The sequence below is a fragment of the Canis aureus genome, chromosome 23 (genome assembly GCF_053574225.1).
Source record: "Canis aureus isolate CA01 chromosome 23, VMU_Caureus_v.1.0, whole genome shotgun sequence".
Classification (NCBI taxonomy): domain Eukaryota; kingdom Metazoa; phylum Chordata; class Mammalia; order Carnivora; family Canidae; genus Canis; species Canis aureus.
In genome coordinates this window covers 11998950-12020067 of record NC_135633.1, presented here as the reverse complement: position 1 = coordinate 12020067, position 21118 = coordinate 11998950, and the positions used below count along the sequence as shown (strand labels likewise).

At 35.2% G+C, this 21118-nt stretch overlaps 1 protein-coding gene across 30 annotated transcripts in view; it reads right to left on the bottom strand.

Annotated features, from left to right (window-relative positions):
- SOX6 (SRY-box transcription factor 6) overlaps window positions 1-21118 on the bottom strand; it is a 665852-nt gene that overhangs the window by 105448 nt on the left and 539286 nt on the right. For 24 of the 30 annotated variants that reach the window (XM_077866355.1, XM_077866354.1, XM_077866356.1 and 21 more), the window contains 2 exons: window positions 12051-12130; window positions 10460-10582 (listed from right to left, as the gene is read on the bottom strand). In XM_077866355.1, coding sequence (XP_077722481.1) covers window positions 10460-10582; window positions 12051-12130 — 203 coding nt within the window. The remainder of the gene's footprint in view (window positions 1-10459; window positions 10583-12050; window positions 12131-21118) is intronic. The other 6 variants (XM_077866375.1, XM_077866376.1, XM_077866372.1 and 3 more) reach the window with 1 other exon arrangement.

Sequence of the window (21118 nt, the reverse complement as noted above, 5' to 3'; positions counted from 1 at the left end):
CAAGGACACACTCCCCAGCTACTCCTGGACACTCATCAAAACTTTGAAATTACAAGACAGCCCCAGAAACCCTCACAAGAATAGAGCTCCGGCACTCGGCAAAAACATTCTTAGCATTTTCCTCAAAAGAAAGCTACAGAATGAGAGAAGACAGATTTCATGATAGTTCTTCTTATCCTTGTTAAATTCTATTAGGCTTGAAGTTTCTTCTGGACAGCTAGCTGGAAATTTGGAAAATCCATGAACTCTCTGGGATCCTGAGAATGTCATGTTGACTTTGAAATTTCCCCCTTTTGTAATTTAATTAAATTACTTTTAATTCACTTGAATATTATAAGAGGGGAGTAAGTTGTGTATGAAAGCTTCCAGGTGGCTGTGCTTCCAATGTATCAGTCAGCAGAGTTTAAAGCAAAGAATCCCAGTCAAGAAGTAAATTTTAAAATGCACTTAAACCATCTGTGATAGCCTATTGTGTTTAACAGATGAGTAATCTGGTTCAAGTTACTTAATCCATCTGAGCCACACTTTCTTCTTCTAAAACATGGGGATAATATTAAAGCACATTTATTATAAAGCTGAAATATAAATTGTTCACTAAACTGTAAAAAACTATACAATATGTACTACATATGTGTTGGTATGTGTATATCGGTATACATATAAATAATATCCATACTATTCTTATATCTGGTTTTGTTTTTAGAAAGAAATTCAGATTTCCTTTGTAATATTCAATTCACACATCAAATACAGATTTTCTGCCAAGAATGATTCCACTCATCCTATGGGATCTCCATAAATAGTATCCTATAAAAACTATGTACAGTTAGTTCCCAAGTCCTCCTCAAATTTCATATTTACTTTACTCTGAAAGATAGACTCATATACTATTATAGTCAGAAATAATATTCCTTTACTGAAAGAGTATATGGTGTGTTTAATACAACTGAAAAGATGACAAGAATTGCAAGTATTCTAGTCTGAAATGACTTCTAGAATAAAATTCTTAGTTTTGAGGGTACCTGGGTGGCTCAATGGTTGAGTGCCTTTGGTTCAAGTCATGATCCTGGGGTCCTGGGATCGAGTCCTGTATCAGGCTCCCTGCAGGGAGCCTGCTTCTCCCTCTGCCTATGTTTCCACCTTTCTCTCTGTCTCTCATGAATAAATAAATAAAACCTTTTTAAAAAGTGAAAAAAATAAAATAAAATTCTTAGTTTTGAAGATCAAAGTGGAGCTGAGGATGCACAATCAAATAAGCCTCATCTTTTAAAAATCTGCCCATCCAGGTTAGGTTCAGATGTAGATAGATAGGTGGGATATTTCTGTTAAGCTGAGTAAGATTTGCAACTCCAACTCTTTATCATATGTTTCTTTCCCCGTTCCCCACCTCTGACTAGAATGTAAATGCCATGAGGGCAAGGACTTTGTTTTATTCATTGCTATTTCCCCAATATCTAAAACAGGTTTTCTCAATCAAAGTATGACTATATTTTGGGCTGGATAATTTTTATTGGTCGGGGTGTGGAGGGGTCCTGTCCATTGTAGGATATTCAGCAACGTCCCCAGATGCTTTACCCACTAAATGCCAGTAGTATTTTCACCCCCACCCTCGAGTCATAACAATCAATAAGGTCTCCAGACACTGTCAATCGAACCCTAAGGGGCAATATTGCCTCCTATTGAGGATCATTGGTCTAGAATAATACTTGGTGCTGGATAAATATTTGTTGAATAATTGAATGATTGAATTTTTGATGTTTGAATTTTCATACCTTTCCAAATTTCTTGAGCATGATCATTTATAAGCTCCCTCTCCAGAACAGATTTTGATACAACTCTAAGATACAATAAGTGTTATATCATTGAAACAGTCATATTCAAAGTAACAGTGTCACTTCAAGGAGGAAGAATTTAAAAAGCTGTAATATTCATTCTTACTTTAATTTAAATGCATAAGTGAATTAGAGTGAAAATGTGATAAATTTCCCCAAAATGTATTTTCTAGATTAAAAACAACTCTATTTCAAACAGACTTTGAATGAGTACGGTATGTTTGTACTTTGTAGGGTTTGAGAGGGTCAACACATGTATATATTTTAAGCAATACATTTTTATATATATATAAATAATATTATATATTTATATATAATTTATATATATACTTATATATAAATTATTATATATATATTTTTATTTATTTTTGTTTTAGTTTATGCAGCTCAAGGCCAATAGCATTAGAGAAATCACTGATAAGGTACTAAGGCTCATAGTCTAGATTAATTTATATGTTATGACATTGAAGGTTGGTTACAGGTATTACAGCTGTACACATAAGAGAAGTACATAATAAGGAAGGAAATCAATGCAGTTTCCTGGAAATTAAGAATTCTGAGTTAAGTCCTTAAACCAAAAGGATGGAAGTCTTGGGGAATTTATTTGGCTCTACTTTGCCTCCATTTTTTAGTATATGAAAAGGAAATGCAAATACGTAGCTAACCCCACATTAAATGATTATAAATATAAAGGAATTTGTATTTATAAAACTAAAAAAAGAAAGGCCAAATTAATTCTTCTCAATCAGACTCAAGATGACCCTACTGATGTCAACAATTATAAGGGAGGAATGAAAGATGGAACAGACAGTGATGAATTTTTTTTTTTTTGACCCACACAGCAAGCAGTACAGAGTACAGAATACATGTTTTGGGCTTGTTTACTTATATTTAGAAAAGAATCCACTATTTGTGTTATTTAGGCTTAAAAGATATGTAAGAGAATCCAGTTTTTATCCTAATCCTAATAATCTAGAACAGTCCAAATAAAGCATGATGGTGTCAAATCACTGCAGAAAGCTTGAAATGTTACAAATTTCCTCTGAATTTACAGTTGGATTTTGTACAAACATGTATACTTGTAACATATGAATTTTTCTACAAATAAAGGAGAAAGGAAAATTGGCAGAGTGGTATTAACTATGTGCTAGCTCTATTAATCAGTTTTATTCTTCCACTGGGTCATGTCTATGAGGGGAATCCATCCAACTAAGCTTCTCAATCCCTTTTAATTAAAATATCATTAAAATATTTTTGGATTGGAAGAATTAATATTGCTAAAATGTCTATACCACCCAAAGTGTTCTACAGATGCAATGCAATGCTTATCAAAATCCTAATGGTGTTTTTTTTACAGAAATAGAAAAAAAATTCTAAAATTCATGTGCAACCACAAAAGACCTTGAATAGCTACAGCAATCTTGAACAAGAACAAAGCTGAAGGTATCACACTTCCTAATTTCAAAATATATTACAAAGTTACAGTAATTAAATAGTATGATACTGACATAAAACAGATATATAAAGCAATGTAACAGAATGGAGAAACTAGAAATAAACATATGCAGTCAAAATATGATTGAGAAATGTAATGAGAATACCTAATGGGGAAAGGATAGTCTTTTCAATAAATGGCACTGGGAAAATTGAGTATCCACATGCAAAGTAATTAAATTGGACCTTTATCTTAAACCATATTTAAGAATTAACTTAAAGTAGATTAAAGACTCAAATGTAAGACCTGAAACTTTTGGGCTTATATACAAAAGAACTGAAATCCAGATCTCACAAAGAGATATCATCACCCCCACGTTCATTGAAGCATTATTCACAATAGCTAAGATATGGAAGCAACCTAAATGCCCACTGATGAATGAATGGATCAAGAAAATGAATGGGTTAAAGTGGAATATTATTCAGAAAATCCTGCCATTTGCAACAACATGGATGAACTTGTGGGACATTATACTAAGTTAAATATACCAGACATGGAATGACAAACACTGTGTAAGATGACTTACATGAGGAATCTTAAACAGTCAACTCATAAAGGCAGAGAATAGAATGGGTTGCCAGGAATTGGGGGAAGGGAAATGGGGAAATTAGTCAAAGGGCACAAAGTTTCAGTTAGAGATCTATTGTATAGCATAGAACATATGATTCATAATTCTGTACTGTATACTTAAAAACTTACTAAGATGGTAGATCTTATGTCAAATGTTCTTATCACACAAAATAATAATAATAATGATGATAATGATGATGATGATGAAGATGGATGATGAATATGTTTACAGCATAGTTTGTGCTATGGTTTCATGGATGTATAACTATCCCAAACTCATCTAATTGCGTATAATATGTATGTGCAGCTTTTTGTATGTCAATCATACTTCAATATGGTGATTTTTTAAAAACACTTTTGTCTGCTCAGTCTATTCTGTTACCTGACATGTCGAAATATTTCATATCTTTTTCTGATTTAAATTTCCTAAATGTTGCATATCCTGACTTATTCTATGATTGGAAAATGAAGTGAAACATTTTTTTAAAAAACACTAGAATGTCTTGCTTTCAAACCTTCTAATGTATCTTTAATCACATGATCTCTGATTTCCAAGGTAGTCCCCTTACTACATATATACATACAGATATATAATACGTGATACGAACCAAACAATACCTTGAAACTCCAGTTTGGTAAAAAACAGGAATAAAAATACCTGTCACTATTTTAGAAATCACTGCATCTTACAGGCAGTATGTTTAAATACAAGTATTCACACACTGGGAGCTCCCTGTTGAGTAGATTATTATTGAGGCTGGAGTAAATGAATGTTGGTAGAAATTTTCATTAGGAAAGACAAAGGAGTACATCAATTTTGTAATTCCAAGGTCCTGGGCTCCTAGTAAACCATCTCTGGGAGTATACCTGAACATCCTATCAATCATATAACTGAAATACAGTGATTAACAGGGCTTATATGTGACAAGAGTCATCCTCTCTCAACTTCCAGGTATTACCTTAAGACCTACTAAAGATCACATTTCTGAAAGAAAATCCAGTTTACCCAATGTTTTCATTTGTGGGTAGGTATAGGTATAATCTTATTATGCTTCACTGAATACAAGTCTGATTTCCAAACACTAGGAAATGTCTTCATGTTTTGCATCCTTCTTTGACCTGCCTCTATTTCTTTAATCTCCACCAGGATTCACTTGGTACCAGCTGTTTTTCTTAAGAAGCATACCTAGAAATAAAAAGTTCTTTATATGAAGTAGTGCCCCCTTAAATACAGGGCACCTGACCAAATATATCCAAGAAAAATGTTTCAAAGCAATTTGGGTAACAGATAGCCAGCAAAGATGAAATTCATTAATTCATTCATTTTACCAAGTACTGTGCCAGGCAATATTAGGGATTCAACAGTAAACAAAGGAGATAAAATCCCTGAATACAGTGACTTACATTCTGGTAGATTAGAGCTCTCCCTCAGAAGCACTTCAGGCAGCAAAGGTAGAGTAGAATTCACTGCTTATTGGGATGTTGGAAAGTTTTTTCCTAATTTGATGAATATATATATATATATATATATTTATATATATATTTATATATATATATGAAATCTAATACATACCTCCTTATCCCACTTACTATTCACAACAACTCTGCAAATGATCATTACCCCTCTTTTACAATAAAAAGAGTAATAGGACAACATGGCAAGTAACAGCAGAAACTCTAATCCAAGATTCTGATTCCAAAGTAGAGTTCTTTCCATTAGCACACAAGTCACCTAATCCCAGTTGTAACAGTGCTCCCAAGACCACCACACTCTTAAAGTCAAAGGGGGTGAGGGAAAGCTGATTAAGAGAAAAGAAAGCACTTCCCCTCAAAGCACAGCCCCATGGTCGGCATCCTCGAAATAAGCTTTGAATCAGTGCATTCCTTTTTCTCCATTGGGTAGCTAGTAGTAGGTCACTCTAATCAACTCTTTATTCAACTCTCTATTAGAAATGATGACTTCTCAAGCCTACCTAGCAAAGCCACCTCACCCTCTCATTCCTCTACAGCACTGAGGTGTGTTTATGACTGCAAACAAGAAAACAGGGTATGAGCCAGAGAAGAGCATCTAAACACAGTATCATAAACATTCAGGCTGGAACTGATATAGAATTAGAGCATTCTCAATGTTGATGGGTACTTCTTCACTTTCCATTTGTAACATAAAAATTGACAATATTATTTAAATAAAATATGTGTTTGCATTTACTTCTGCAAAAACTTCAATTGTTCTCCTCCATCCTTGCAAACTTGGCAACACTTTAATAGTTTCATTTAAGGGTAACTTATGATTGATAGGTTTTCCTAGCATTTTAAGGCTCTAATTATACCCCTTTCCTCAAATCTTCCCTGAAGTACACATAGTAGCCATTGAATAAAAGTGAAAATCTACTTATATTGATATTTTAAAAATTTTCATATTTAATTCCTTTCATTTTAGGCTACTACCCATACTATCATTATAAGAACTTGTCTGTTAAAATATGTTCCAACTAAAGCTCGGTAGGCTTTGAATGCTCGATAAAAATCATTCTCTGAGGCTAATGAAGACAGAAACTCTTCCTGTAACAATATTAAGTTTGTTTTCTCTGGTGATTCAGAGAAGTGAGCAATCTGTCAGTAATACATTGAGTGAAATTACTTGTCTTGTAGGAATAACTGCTGACAGTCACTTTATCTCAGGGCTGACCCAAACATCTCCGTGCTGACAAACAAATTACTATGTCTAACTTTGAAAAGGTAACTAGCTTGTTTTTAATTTTGATTGGTCTTTCAGAATCTCCTGTACATACACTCAGTCCCATCCTTCATTGTATTAAACAAACAAACAAAAAGCCACAAAAAGTGGGTTTTTTTTTTTTGCAGGGGGGGCAGGTTTGAATTAATGAGAAAGAAAAAAAAGTAAGGAAAGAGAAACTCTATCATTTGGCACTAAGAAAAAAGAACTGCTATTGCTTCCTTCCAAGACTGTTATGCAGATAAAACTGGTAAGTGTGTCTACCCAACATTAAGACTGGCAGTGCCGCCAGTAACTGACTGGGTGAGTGAACACATTACTGAGACAGTATTGTAGGAATTAATTTTCTTCAATAAAGTGATTTTTAAGGCTCATATATTTCACAATCTAAACATATGTCACTGTTTCATAAACAAAATAAATGGATTAAAATAATACATTACCAATATGCTGACATGTGGAGATATTTTAATTAGAAATTCTTAAGCTGTGTGATATTTAACTGCTGTATTTGCTAAAGAGAAGCATGCATCATTTAATAAGAAAGCATGAGACAGGTGTATCACTTTGCATGATATGGTACCAGATTGTATTTAATATAAGCCACTTCTATGAAGCAACATTTCTCCCATCTAAAAACAAAACAAAACAAAACAAAAAACAGAACAAATTACTTTTAAGGATCTATCCTATTGAAAGTAGTCACATAAAATGAATTGATACGTTGAAACTACTTTTTCATTTAAAAAAGAAAGAAGTTACTCAGAGCTTAGTTTCTGAGACAATATTTTTTCAGAAACAATTTAACATCTTAGCTATTTAAAGGCCATATTTACATGACTGCCTCATTATACGGGGTCCCCCTTCCTTAACATTCTTTTTGATGTACTTGAAGGACCAATGCTAACAGAGCTGAGGAAAGCAAATGGCAACTGGTCCTGAAATTTATAAGGGTAGAGAATTGGAATAAGTAGCAATATAATATATTGTTTACTATAGCAGGTGCCCTCTGTTCTCTAAAGGTCAAAAGCACTGTAACCTTAGAGTTACAGTTTCTGATTGTTCCCAGGGTTAAATACATTATCAAAATTAATGGTTCAAGCCCCTCAACCTTCAGATATATGAGTATTCATGCCTCCATCTGCTGAACTGTTCAACTAAAAATAGCATTCTTTGGCCTTCTCTCTCCTAATATTGTGCCCCTGAGACAGAGAAAACCATGCCTTAGATCAGCACAGAGTACAAAAAAAAAGTCTTTCCTGTATCTTCCTTATTTTAAAGAAAGAGAGAACTGGAATATGCTAATGTAAGAAGAGTCTCTGCACTTTAAATACCTTTTTTTTCTACTTGATAACAAGATTTCAGGCTTTCAGTGTAGAACTATAAATGCTGTTAAGATTTATCCAGGCTCATTGATGTTAGGAGTGACAATCTTTGAAGAACATATGAACTATAACATCAGGTAAAGAGGACTAGCTCTGAGCAATGCAGCCAGATATATATGAAGGTGGTGCTTTGGGTGATGGTGGCATGTATGTGTTATGGGCATTTTTTCCTAAGAATCTCTGTTTAGAAATAAAACCAGTTAACATAATTGTAATGCTTCCTCGGTATCAATAGTCTGTCTATTGCTCATGATTGTTAACAGAGCTGTGACATTTTAGCTTGTCAAAGGAGGGAAGCATTAGAAAAGAAAGCAGACTTTAAAATCAATAAAGCAAGATATTAAATTTTCTCCCTACTTTTGCCTATGATTTAAAATGTTAGTGTCTGTAGTAGCTCAGACATGTATGTCTACTGTGTTTTTCATGGATCTGTCCCCATAAACATGGAATACTCATACCAGGAAAGTTTGGGAAACCTGCCCTTCAAACAAGGTCAATTTTTTTCCAACCAGTCTACCATATAGGCAAACAGCAAAGGTTTCCTGACATGCAGGAAAAAAAAAAAGCAAAAAATGAAAGCAGGAAAAGAGAACAAGAATAAACAGAAACCCAGGAAACTTTCAAATGGGCCCAAAATTAAGCTGCAAAGCCTGAGGAGTCCTGCACTAACTGGTTCTCTATTAATCCTAATGAAAGTGACAGACGTGTGGCATATGTTGTGCTTCTAGATCAACGTTGCTACAGGACTACACAGACCTGGCACTCGCATATGTGACATCATATTTTCCAGAAACCCAACAGAAGCCAGATTTGGCAGCATCAGGGGTCCAGGGATGGTGAGAAGTCAACCTAAGTGAAAAATTAGTAAAAGAAGCGATGGGGTAGAAAACTGCTGATGGAGAAGGGTTGATGGGATAGATCTCAACACCTCAAGAGAAAATAAAAGTCATAGAGAGGAAGTCTTGAATTTGAGCCAAGACCACCTGCTTTCACATTTGTCCAAGCACTTAAACATTTAACGAACGATCTGTCCTGGGCACGTAAGCTTGCTAACTGTCATCACAAAGAAAGTCTTGGCCCTCATACGCAGTTATCTCTAGATTTTAGCAATCCTAGGCATGGTAAATCTTCAGAATGTCCAGAAATATGGTACCTTTTCTTCAGTCAAAAGAAAGCTTTGCAAAAGAAATCCCTTCTTGCTGTCTAGAAGATAGCAGATACTCTGCAGTATATGCCTGGTCATGTCTGGGTGGGAACCCCCCATATAAGTTATATCAAAGTGACAGGGAAAGAGGAAGGCAGGCAACAAGCTCTGGAACTCTTCCTTAGGCTACTTCCAAGGTGGTTTATGATCTTGTCCTTTTCTTTCCTCTTAGGAGTGAGCTTTCTCTATTGTTTTTCAAAAATACAGATTCAAAAGCAGCAGGGAAGGTAATAGCAAAGGGATAGTTAGTTGTTTATATAGTGTTTGATGCCAGAGCCAATAGGATCTGAATATATAACTTTGTTTGATATCATTATTTTCTTTTTGGGGGACTGAGTTTCCCATCCTAGGTTAGAATACAAAATGTAGTATTAGGTCTAACCCAGAAAGCTAATGTGTGTTTCAGTCTGAGGTAGCCTGTCTCTATGTTTTTTTGGTGATTCAACAGATAGCTGACAGCCCATCAGTAGCTGATAATACTGGAGAGGGATTCCAGTGATATGAAAGAGAAATCAAGCATGAAATTAGAGACATGAGGACTAGACCCCTATAGAAGAAAAGGGGTGGGTTTTCAAAAGAACCATAAAAGCCATCTCCTCCCATGTGGTAAGAATATCCCACAAAAACAACAAAAAGCTTGACTGGAAGTTAAATATGAAAGGGATACTATAGAAGTTCATGGAGCAAAAAAGCAACCAGTCAGGTCCAGGCACTTAGCCCTACCTCAGCCAGAGAAAACAAAATTCAGAACCCTGAGTTAGTCAAAAATCCTGGGTACTAGCTCTGATTCCAGGAATATTGCACAGCCTTGGTCTCTCTGAACCTCCACTGTTTAGTGTATATAGGCAGAATTATATTTTATCAACTTTGCAGGGTTGTTATATAGTCAAATGAGATTGTTTTAAGTGTTCAAGTGTTTATAAACATTATACAGTATTACATAAAAGAAGCAAAAGAGTAAGGGAACAGGGGATGGTTTCGAGCATACATGTACAGAATTTGCCTAAATGTATAGCAATAAACAACTTAAGTCATTAGGGGCATTGGTTTGGGGCTTGCCATCTGTAAAAGAAAAGGAGCAAAAATGAGCCTCCTTAGGAAAGAGAAAAAGGGAAAGTTCACATTTTAGTGTTTAGGTCGAGTGTTTGCCACTTGAAAAAAAAAAAAAAAAAGCCTAGAATATGACTGAACAATCCAGTCCCCCACCCAATGAAGCACCAATGGAAGCATTCATACCTCAATCTGTTTGTGGTTGTAAGAGTGGCCACCACCATGTTCAAAGGTGTCCAAACTCCTGCCAAAACGGTCACTTAGGCCCTTTAGCCTTGGGTTAATTTGTGGGTGGGAGACATGACCCTTCTGTTTAGTAGCATATTCAGAAAAAAAAAAAAAAGACAAAACATACTGTCAGAACTCATGAAACAGACCACATATTTCTAAATCCAGGGTACTGATCACACCAAAGAATAGAAAGTAGAAGGTTTAGGAAGCAGATACTGTCCTTCATAGAAACTTGGCTATGGGATCAAGCAATGGTACTGGTTCCATACTTTTCCTTCTGACTCGAGAAGATACTCTAGCATAGCTATGGGAAAAGGAGAAACAGATTAGCTTTAATATGAGGGAGGTTTCCTTTTAGATTTTTCCAACTGCAGTAAGTTTCAGTGTTAGCAGTGGGAAAGGTGAAGTTTTGGAAGAAAGGTAGGCCTGCTGCTCCTGTTAGGCAAAATGTCTAGCTCTGCTAGGTCGTCCATAATGGGTAATGTCGTTCAGGCTTTCCGGAAGAAGCTTATGACAAAAACTCAGAGTATTGGAAAAATTATTTATTTGCAGACCCAATTGAAAATGCTCACAATGATGTTTTTTCATAGGAAAATATTTGCACATTTCTTATACTCAAGCCATATATGGAATAGCAAAGACAAAAAAAAAATGCCTAGCCAGATGCTATTCCTTTGTAAGAAAACTCAAAAATAATCACAGTAAGTTATAAGAATAAAAGACTATCTTTAAACTTTCTACTGTATTGAAATTCAAGTTCTTCATTAAGGTTTAACCATTATTTTAATGATAATATCTTTTTGTGTTTTTTTTGTTTTTGTTAAAATATATATTCATATTCAAAGTTATTTTCCCATTAAAATGGCAGTGCTAGATGGGTATAAAGATCGCCTGTTCCTATTGTAAACCCCTCACTTTACTGTGAAGAAGATAAGGTACAAATGATTGTTCATCCAGCTTCCAAAACTTTCTCCCCCAGTCTTGCATTATAACTAAAGAACCCTAATCCAGAATGCGGTTGGATGCCATGCCCAGACTTTTGACATGGCATGAAGCTAAAGATAAGAATGAGAGTACACATATTCCAGAGCAATATGTTTACATATTACTGAACAGTGAAGGTAATTTGGTGATAACAACACCTAATCTATAAACTGCAAGAAGGAAAATGTCCAACATTGTTTTCTGTTTTGATGTTCATGTGTAAAAGATCATCTGGACACAAATGGAGACGTGGATGGAAAACTGATATGGAAAAAGCTAACATATCCAATAGCAGCAGCCAGCAATAAAAAATTATAAAACCATTAACTCACCTGATAGAAAATATAGAGTACTAAGTCATAATATCATTTTTCCTTTAAAAATACTAAAATTGGCAGTTTTCTCTTCTATTTTCAGCATGGTAAGTAAACAAGGTGTTAATCCTTCCAGGCTACACTTAAAAATTATTTAACATTCAGGCCATTATTTAGCATACAGCTGGTTAGCAGTTTTCCACTAAAGAACTGGCTTGTATCCCACATTTTTTTCTTCTGGCACTTACCTGGAGCTGTAAAGGGCTGAGTCCAGAAGTAGCAGCAGCTGCCATTGTTGATGAAATGAACTGTACAGGGTAGTTATCACCTGTCGGAAAGAACAATGCATACAGGTTTAGACAATGCACAGGGAATCGCAGCAGACAAGTACAAACATGGTCCTTGGATTGCCTGAGCTTTACAACATTGCTCTAAGCCCAAACATCTGCAGAAACAAAAGGCTTAGTTGGGCATAGACTTGCAGTGCTGCCTTGGAACTTTTTGTTAACAGATAGCTGGTAGGCAAACTGGCAAAACATGAATGTGATGTTAAAAAAATTAAATGTGCAATTCAAGCATGTTCACTCCATTACAAATCGTGTAATACATCATTTTTTTAAGAGTAAAAAAAATATCTTAAAGCCAGGCTGACACTCAGTTCACTGAGAAAGTATTAAGGTTTTTATGTTGGAACAACAAAAGTTTTGGCTTGGTAGGCAAAGCAGAGTATTAGAGTCCAAAAAAGATTATGGGCTATTGACTGTCCATAACCCTAAACTTTATTTTATTAACAAAAAAGAACAGAAAAAAATTTTTAAAATGCAACCTCTTCAATTAGATAGGAGTGAGAAGGAAACTAATCTTATCTGCCAGCATTCTGTAAAATGCCTGGTATCTCCACAAGAGTAGAAACCATATTTTTTGGGATTAACTTCTGGTGGAACCTAGTGCAGGTTCATGTACAGAAAAATGTTAATGGCGCTTATCACAGATTCTTTGATAATGATTTGATTAAATAACCACACATTTTACATAGGATATCCACATTAAAAGTCTAGTAGAGATTGAGCAAGGTTCAGCAGAGATCAATGCTACATCTCAATGTCTGACTTCATAGCACTCCTAAATCAGGGAAGGAAGTCCTTTCTGTGACCTAAGAGCACAGACTACGTGCAGCGATGTGAAGAACCAAGAAAAAGTAATGAGGAACGTATTGTGATAGTGGTGACTGAATTCAAAATTAATACTCGTGGATAAATTACACAATATCAGTGATTTAATGGAGTATCACTTGGGCTGCAGCTACTTATTTAAAGTCAGTGTTATGTACTATCTCTAGGCTATATTTTAATAGGCTGATCCTCCACACATTTTTGACATTTATAATAATCATGCTGTTTTGCATGAACTTTTCCACACTGAAAGCTGAATGTAATAATGAAGAGAGAGTGTAGAAAGAATCACAGCAATAAAGGTAGTCAATTGGAAAGCAATACAATCTCTTTTTTTCTGCACGGACACTAATACCTGGAGCCTTCCTGGCAACCCATCATCCCCCCCGCCCCCCATTTCTTGGAGCTCATCCTGTTGCCACATGAAGTGCTACTCAGCTGGCCCAATGTAAATGTTAAGTTGCTTTCACTTTTAACAAATTGTTAGCTTCTAATCTACACAGTCTCTTTGCATCACATCCATAATACCTCATCAGACCATTGAGCACAGTGTGTGCTTGTACACAGTCCAGTAACAATTGGCTTCTGATTGCATATGGAGCACTGCTACAATGCATTCACTCACACTATATTGTGCTGGTCTCCTATGGAGTAATGTTCAAAATATCTGATCTTGTTTTTCCCCTTCCGTGAGGTTGATTTTAGTTTGCAGTGCTACATGAGCTTTTTTAAAAAGGATAACTAGGCCAAATTATTTTTTATAGTAAATGACTGTTGCTTTATGCTTAAACAATTTTGCTGATCTTCTTGATATTTAAACTAAATTATGTGAAGAAAGAATATCCTAATCTAAGTCAAATAGTATTTCTTCGGTTGATATCTTATCAGGTTAAAAAAAATCACAAAACGATACTGAATTAATGATGCTTCAAAAATAGGGAGAAAAAAAATCACCATTCCAAACCATCAACATGGGCTGCCTCCCAGAACATTTTAGAGCTGTTCTTTCTTTAAATATCATGCATTATTCATACTAACTCTAAACCACAACCCCCCTCCCTGTAAGTTTAATACCAGTTGCTTTATTTGTACTAAAACATTTTTCATGTCAAACATATTTAAAAAAATCAAACTCTAAAAGAATTCCCTGGGGCACTCCTTTTTTCATAGCTGTCATGCTTCTATGCTATGAAATAGCTGATTTTTTTTTTTATAGTTTTTGGCTTGCCAGTTAATTTATTACTATCTCTACCACACCCTGTAGTACTCTCCAGCTCACCTGCTGGCTACAAACAGCTTTCTTTCCATTGCTGACAAGCATATTTTTAAAATGTTCTTAACCTTCTCTGCCAGTTTGAATCTGTGTATCTGAATACAATCTATCGAAAGCTATTTCTCCAGAACATATTTCTGAATCAATACTAAAAGTAAAAATGAATACATTAGAAAACAGAGTCTAATACAGAGAATGATTAGAGACAGCAAAAAAAAAGGGGGGAGGGGAAGGCAAGAGAGGGAGAAGATGAGAGCAAAGAAGAGAAGGGGGTTAAAAACAGCAGAGAAAAATGTTAAGCAGGAGAGGGAATCAAGGGTTTTGCAAAGTTTAATTTTTTAATAACAAAGTTATGTGCTTCACCCCCACCCCTTTAATTTTCTCTTTGTAAGAGTCGGTCAAGTAAAAGTTCTCAGTGGCTGACTTGGCAAGAAATCAGTCAACATGTTGTAGCAATTTTTTTCAAATTTGTCTCTGGATTTGAAATGCTTGCGTGAGGATCCATTCTTTCTAAATTTATACAAAGAAAGATGAAGCCTGTTGGAACAGGTTGGCTTTAGACACCACTGTAATCTGGCCCTTGCTACTTCTAGTGTAAAAAGACAATCTCCAAAAGCCAATTTGGGAAATAATGCCCATTCTGTAAATTCATCTTTCCAGCCTTCTAGATTTTCAAACTGACTATTTTTATCTGGAGATTACAAAACAAATATAAAACAGGATTTAAAACCTATGGAAAATTTGCCTGATACTAGTTTCATTTGTCACAATAGACAGCATTCCTTTGGAACCAAACCAGCTCCACGGCAAGAGTCTCTGAATGAGAGAAAGTACATTTTAAAAAAAATTTTCAAAGAAAGTGCAATGTGGCCCAAACTTATTAAAATTTAAACACAGGAGAAGGGGGAAATTGTATTAAGAATCCAGGACCCATTAGATACAGGCTACCACCTGCCAAAATACTCCTAGCTTCTGTAATTCAAATATAAATTTCACTTTTATTAAAAAGTCAAAAACCTCATGGGTAAAATTCTGTTCATTTACTTTGATTCTTCAGAAAGACAAGGGAACTGGATTGTAGTCTCCTGGGATATTAACTTCAGAATTAACCTACTGAGGAAATAATTTAGAGAGGCTGGAAGGAGTAGACAAATAAAAATACATTAACCTAGAAGACAGGATTCAGTGACTCTTCAGTAACTGGTTCAAAATCTCACACTTCATTTCCTGCCCTCTAAAATGAAATCAAACTATACTACATATCCCTATCTCACAGTTTGTTGTGTGGTGGCATCATAGGATCATGGTAAATTATCTGAGTTGCCAAACAACTTATAGGTAGACCTCACTTCTATAAGCTATCTTCATTCTTGCTACAATACAGAAATATTTCAATAACAACCATCAGTATAGACTTGGACGTACCACTTTGCATCTTGCCTGGATATCTGCATTGAGAATAGTAAAATGTTACAACCCTTCTATATTCTGAAATAATGCCATAATCAATCTGAATTTATCTTTGTGAGGCATCACACTGCAGAAAAAGTTAGCAGGTAAATGAATGACACATTTAGAATCCTAAAAATAAAATGCAATGTTCAATTTGTTTGGAGGACAATTGGACAAAAAAAATTGGAAGGATTAAAGTGTATATTGCTGAGGTCATCATGCTGTTATTTCTCTTGCTAAATTTCTCCTCTATTCATCAAAGAGTAGATCAATGATGAGAAAATTCTTGATCCCAGGGCATTTTCTAAGAACATGTGCATTATTCTTCATACCTTTATAGAAGATAAGAATCAAGGATCAATCTTAATTTCTTCACTTATTTCATAGATACATCCAGACCGTCGGCCAATCATATGAAAATCCATGGTATTTGTCACAATAGCAATTAAATAAGTGAATGTGGATAAACTATATAAATCCATCCATTATGGGGCACCTGGGTGGCATAGTCAGTTAAATGTCTGACTCTTGGTTTCGGCTCAGGTCACGATCTCCAGGTCATGAGTTCAAGCCATGTTGGGCTCTGTGCTCTGCATGGGGTCTGCTAGGGATTTTCTCTCCCTCTCCCTCTGCCCCTCTGGCTCATGCTTTCTCTCTCTCTCTAATGAATAAATAAATTACAAAAAAATAAATCCATCCATTACAAGAAATTTAAAAAATCAACTCAAAGTTCATACCTTAGTATAGCTCATAAATGATATAGCTTCCATATGTGATGGAGGGCATAGTCAAAGTAATCTTGATCTCCAGAAAACTAGGTTAGTTTATGTGGATGTGCATATTTTCTTCTTGGACCTCAATACTCTTATTTAAAAATGAAATTACTGATCTAAAGAACCTCAGAAAAACTGTCTTGACTTCCAGTAGATAAATTTAATTATTCAAGTATTCCAGTAATAGTGGTTATAAACCTCAGCTTTACATATTCTAAAAGAGGTGGAAATAGCTAGCATTACAAGATGCCATTTCGATGAATCCATACATATAAATAACATATTTTCCACAGCAAATAAAGAGCTAGACTTTTGTTAATATCCTACATACTTAAACCATGTCTGCAAGAGTATAAAATATCAAATCAGAGAATTTCAGTCTGAATTCTGTCTCCATTTCTAATTTCTAGATGGGAAAGCTTGGAAACTTAATCAACTTATTTGACCATTTGTACCTTTTTTCCTTTTAATAAAATAGATATAATGCCACCTATCTTAGAGTTGCCAAGAAAATTAAATGTGAATATATATATTTTTATATATGAGATATATATGTATATGAGAATATATATTTTATATATATGTATATACATGTATATTTATATATACATATACACACCTATGCATACCTCCAATATACATATTGGATGACAAAGGTGGTTCAGCACACACACAAAATCAATGTAATACATCACATTAATAGAGCAAAGGGGAAGAAATCCACATAATTATCTCAATTGATGCAGAAGAGGCATTTCACAAAATCTTTTTTTTTTAATTTTTATTTATTTATGATAGTCACACACACAGAGAGAGAGAGAGAGAGAGAGAGAGAGAGGCAGACACAGGCAGAGGGAGAAGCAGGCTCCATGCACCGGGAGCCCGACGTGGGACTCGATCCCGGGTCTCCAGGATCGCGCCCTGGGCCAAAGGCAGGCGCTAAACTGCTGCGCCACCCAGGGATCCCAAGCATTTCACAAAATCTAATACCCTTTCAGGATAAAAACTCTCAGAAATTTAGGAATAGAGGGAAAGTTCCTCAGCACAATAAAGGATATTTATGAAAAATCCACAGTTAACATCATATTCAATGGTAAAAGACCAGAAAGCTTTCCTTCTAAGGTCAGGAATGAGATAATGATGCCTGCTTTCACTGCAGCTATACAACATTATACTGGAAGTTCAAGCCAGCACTGTTCAAAAAGAAAGAGAGAGAGAGATGGAGAGAGAGAAAGAGAAGAAGAAAGAGAAAGAGAGGGAGAAAGAAAGGAAGAGGGAGAGAGGGCAAAAGGTATCAAAATTGGTAAGCAAGAGGTAAAACTATCTCTACTTGCATATGAGATGATCATATGTGTAGAAAATTCCAAAGAATCTACAAGAAAGCTACTAGAACTAAAAAAATTTAGCAAAAGTTGTAATCTTGTAAAATTAACACCCACAAGTCATTTGTTTTTCTATATACCAGCAATGAACAATCCAAAGAAAATTAAGAAAGCATTTCTATTTATAATAGCATCTAAAGTAATTAAATACTTAGGAAGAAATCTAACCAGAGGTGAAAGGCTTGCACACTGAAAACTATACAATATTGCTAAAAAAATTTTTAAAGCCTAAATACATGGAAATGTCCATGAACAGGAAGACTTAACATTGTTAAGATGTCAGTACTATCCACATGCAAAAGAATGAAGTTGAACTTTAAATAACATATGAAAATGAACTCAAGTGGATCAAAGGCCTAAACATATGTATTAACACTATAAAACTCTTAGAAGAAAACACAGGAGTAAATCTTTGTATTTGGCAACAATTGCATGGACATGATAACAGAAATATAGGCCATGAGAAAAAAAAAATAGATAAATGGGAGTGCATCAAAATTAAAAACTTTTGTGCATCAAATGATACTATCAAGTAAATGAAAAGGCAAACAGAAGGAAATATCTGCAAAACATATATCTGATAAGGGATTAATATCTAGAATATATAAAGAACTCCTGAAACTTTATAACAAAAAACAAACAGCCTAATTAAAAACTAGGCAAAGTCCTAAACAAAGCATTTTCTCCAAGAAAAATAAATAAATTTCCATTAAGCACATGAAAAGATGCTCAAAATTATTAATCATTAGGAGAATGAAAATCAAAACCACATGAGAGGGGTACCTGGGTGGCTCAGTAGTTGAGTGTCTCCCTTTGGCTCAGTTCATGATCCTAGATCCAGTCCTCTGCCTCTGCCTATATCCCTGCCTCTCTGTGTGTGTGTCTCTCATGAATAAATACAAATAAAATATTTTTTAAAAAGAAAAAAGAAAAAACAAAACCACATGAGATACTAGCTCATACCTCCTAGGATCACTATAATATTTTTGTAACGATTAGAAAATAACAAGTGTTGGTGAGGATGTAAACAGATTGGAACTCTTACATTGTCGGTATGAGTATAAAATGGTGCAGCCTCTGTGGAAAACGGTTTAGCAGTTTCTGAAAAAGTTAAACACGGAACTACCATATGACCCAACAATTCTGTTCCTACATAAATAACCAAAAGAACTGAAAGCAAGGACTCAGATATTTGTATATTAATGTTCACAGCAGCATTATTCACAATGACCAAAATGTGGAAACAACCCAAGTGTCCATCAACAAATGAATGGATAAACAAACTATTTGTCTATTCATATAATATGTTACATATTATATATTATACATATAGACACACACATATATATGTACAAAGACACAGACATATGGAATATTATTCAGCCATAAAAAGAGTGAGCTTTTGATAAATAATGCAATATGGGTGGACCTTGGAAACATTATGCATAGTGATATAAGCTTATCTCAGTCCAATGTTTAGTTTTTGGACATTTTTAATGGGTAAGGATGTAGTTTAATGCTAAATTTACTTAATTTCATGGTCAGACTTTACCCTCAAAACCTAGTGCCTTAGAATTTTCAAAGAATTTTCATAAATTTTAACAAAGTTAATCTTCACACCCACATTGAGCAGTGGACATATATTTTTAGATGACAAAAAATGTGAGGCTCAGCAAGGCTAAATGACATGTTCAAGTAACAAATAAAATAATCCATGTGAAATATTTAGCACAGTGTTTGGCACAAAGCAACTACTCAGGAGGCTTCAGCTATTATTTTATAATAAGTGGGTGGAGAAGCCAGGCATAGGCAGAGATCCTATTCTCTGAATCTCCTAGGAAGCCACGGGCTGCTCAGCAGCAATTATTTCAAAAATCTGAACTACACAGAGTCCATGGGTCAGCTCCACCATCCCTGGCCTATGAAGGAGGCTATCCATTATTTTTATTTTATAGGCAATTCAATCCTGTCTGACATACATATCGCTAGCTATGAAAGACGCTTAATCTTTTAATTTTCTCAAATATAGGTGCTTAATCTTGCCCCAGATTGCTGTATCTCTATTTTATGATGTGAAAGAGTAAAACAAACAAAATTTTGCAGTGTTTTAAAAAAAGATTTTATGTATTTATTCTTGAGACATACAGAGAGGCAGAGACATAGGCAGAGGGAGAAGCAGGCTCCCTATGGGACTTGATCCCAGGATCCTGGGATCATGTCCTGAGCCAAAGGTAGATGCTCAACCACTGAGCCACCCAGGTACCCCTGTGGTGTATGTTCTGAGCCCTCATGACTTTTTTTTTCTAGAATGATGTGTCTAATTACAGAACAGTAAAAAAAAAAAAAAAAAAAATTAAGGGTCAAAACTCAATAAAGCTATGTCTACAGATATTAACCTGATAGATATTCCCTGGAAACTGCACAATCTCTATAGGCCACATGCCTTCTCAGCAACCCACCAAACTGGGAGGACTTGTTTGGTGTTCACTACACAGGGGACCCTGATGTATCCAGAGCAATGAGTCAAATTAGGGGAAGAGAAGAAGGTCCAGAGTCCTAAGTATATTTGTTCAGACTATCCTAATAATGGATTCAGAAACAGCCAACTTTGACAGGGAACATCAACTTCAGGTAGCCTGTGCTGTCTAGAAATCAAGACAATTATTCAATCAGCTGAAAGCACAAACACTGTGGAACAGTTTCAGGTTATGGGAAGGTGGAAAAGGGCAAAAAGAGAACCATTTAGTTTGTAAGTTATAAAGACCAAGATAGTGATTGCTCATCCTCTTGACTAGGAACCAAAATATAAAGTGAGGCCACCATTTCAATGCTTTTATATATGACAGAACTACTCCCTTCTAAAAATTTAATCAATGGGAGGCCTGGGTGGCTCAGTGGTTGAGCATCTGCCTTCGGCTCAGGGAGTGCTCCCGGAGTCCCGGGATCCTTGCATGGAGCCTGCTTCCCCTGTCTCTGCCTCTCTCTCTGCCTCTCTCTGTGTCTCTCATGAATAAATAAATAAAATCTTAAAAAATAAAAATCTAATCATTGTTTCACATGTATTTCAAATGAAATTATCATAGCTCAGTTTGGAGCAAAAAAAAATTTTCTAGTCCAGACTCCAGTCCAACACAATTCTGCTCCCCCAATTCACATGAAGGACAAAAACACCGTATTGATTAAGTCTCCCTGGTATGTATTCTCTACTAATTACATAAGAACAAATAATTTTAATCCTTTAAAGTATAATTTGTATCTATAATA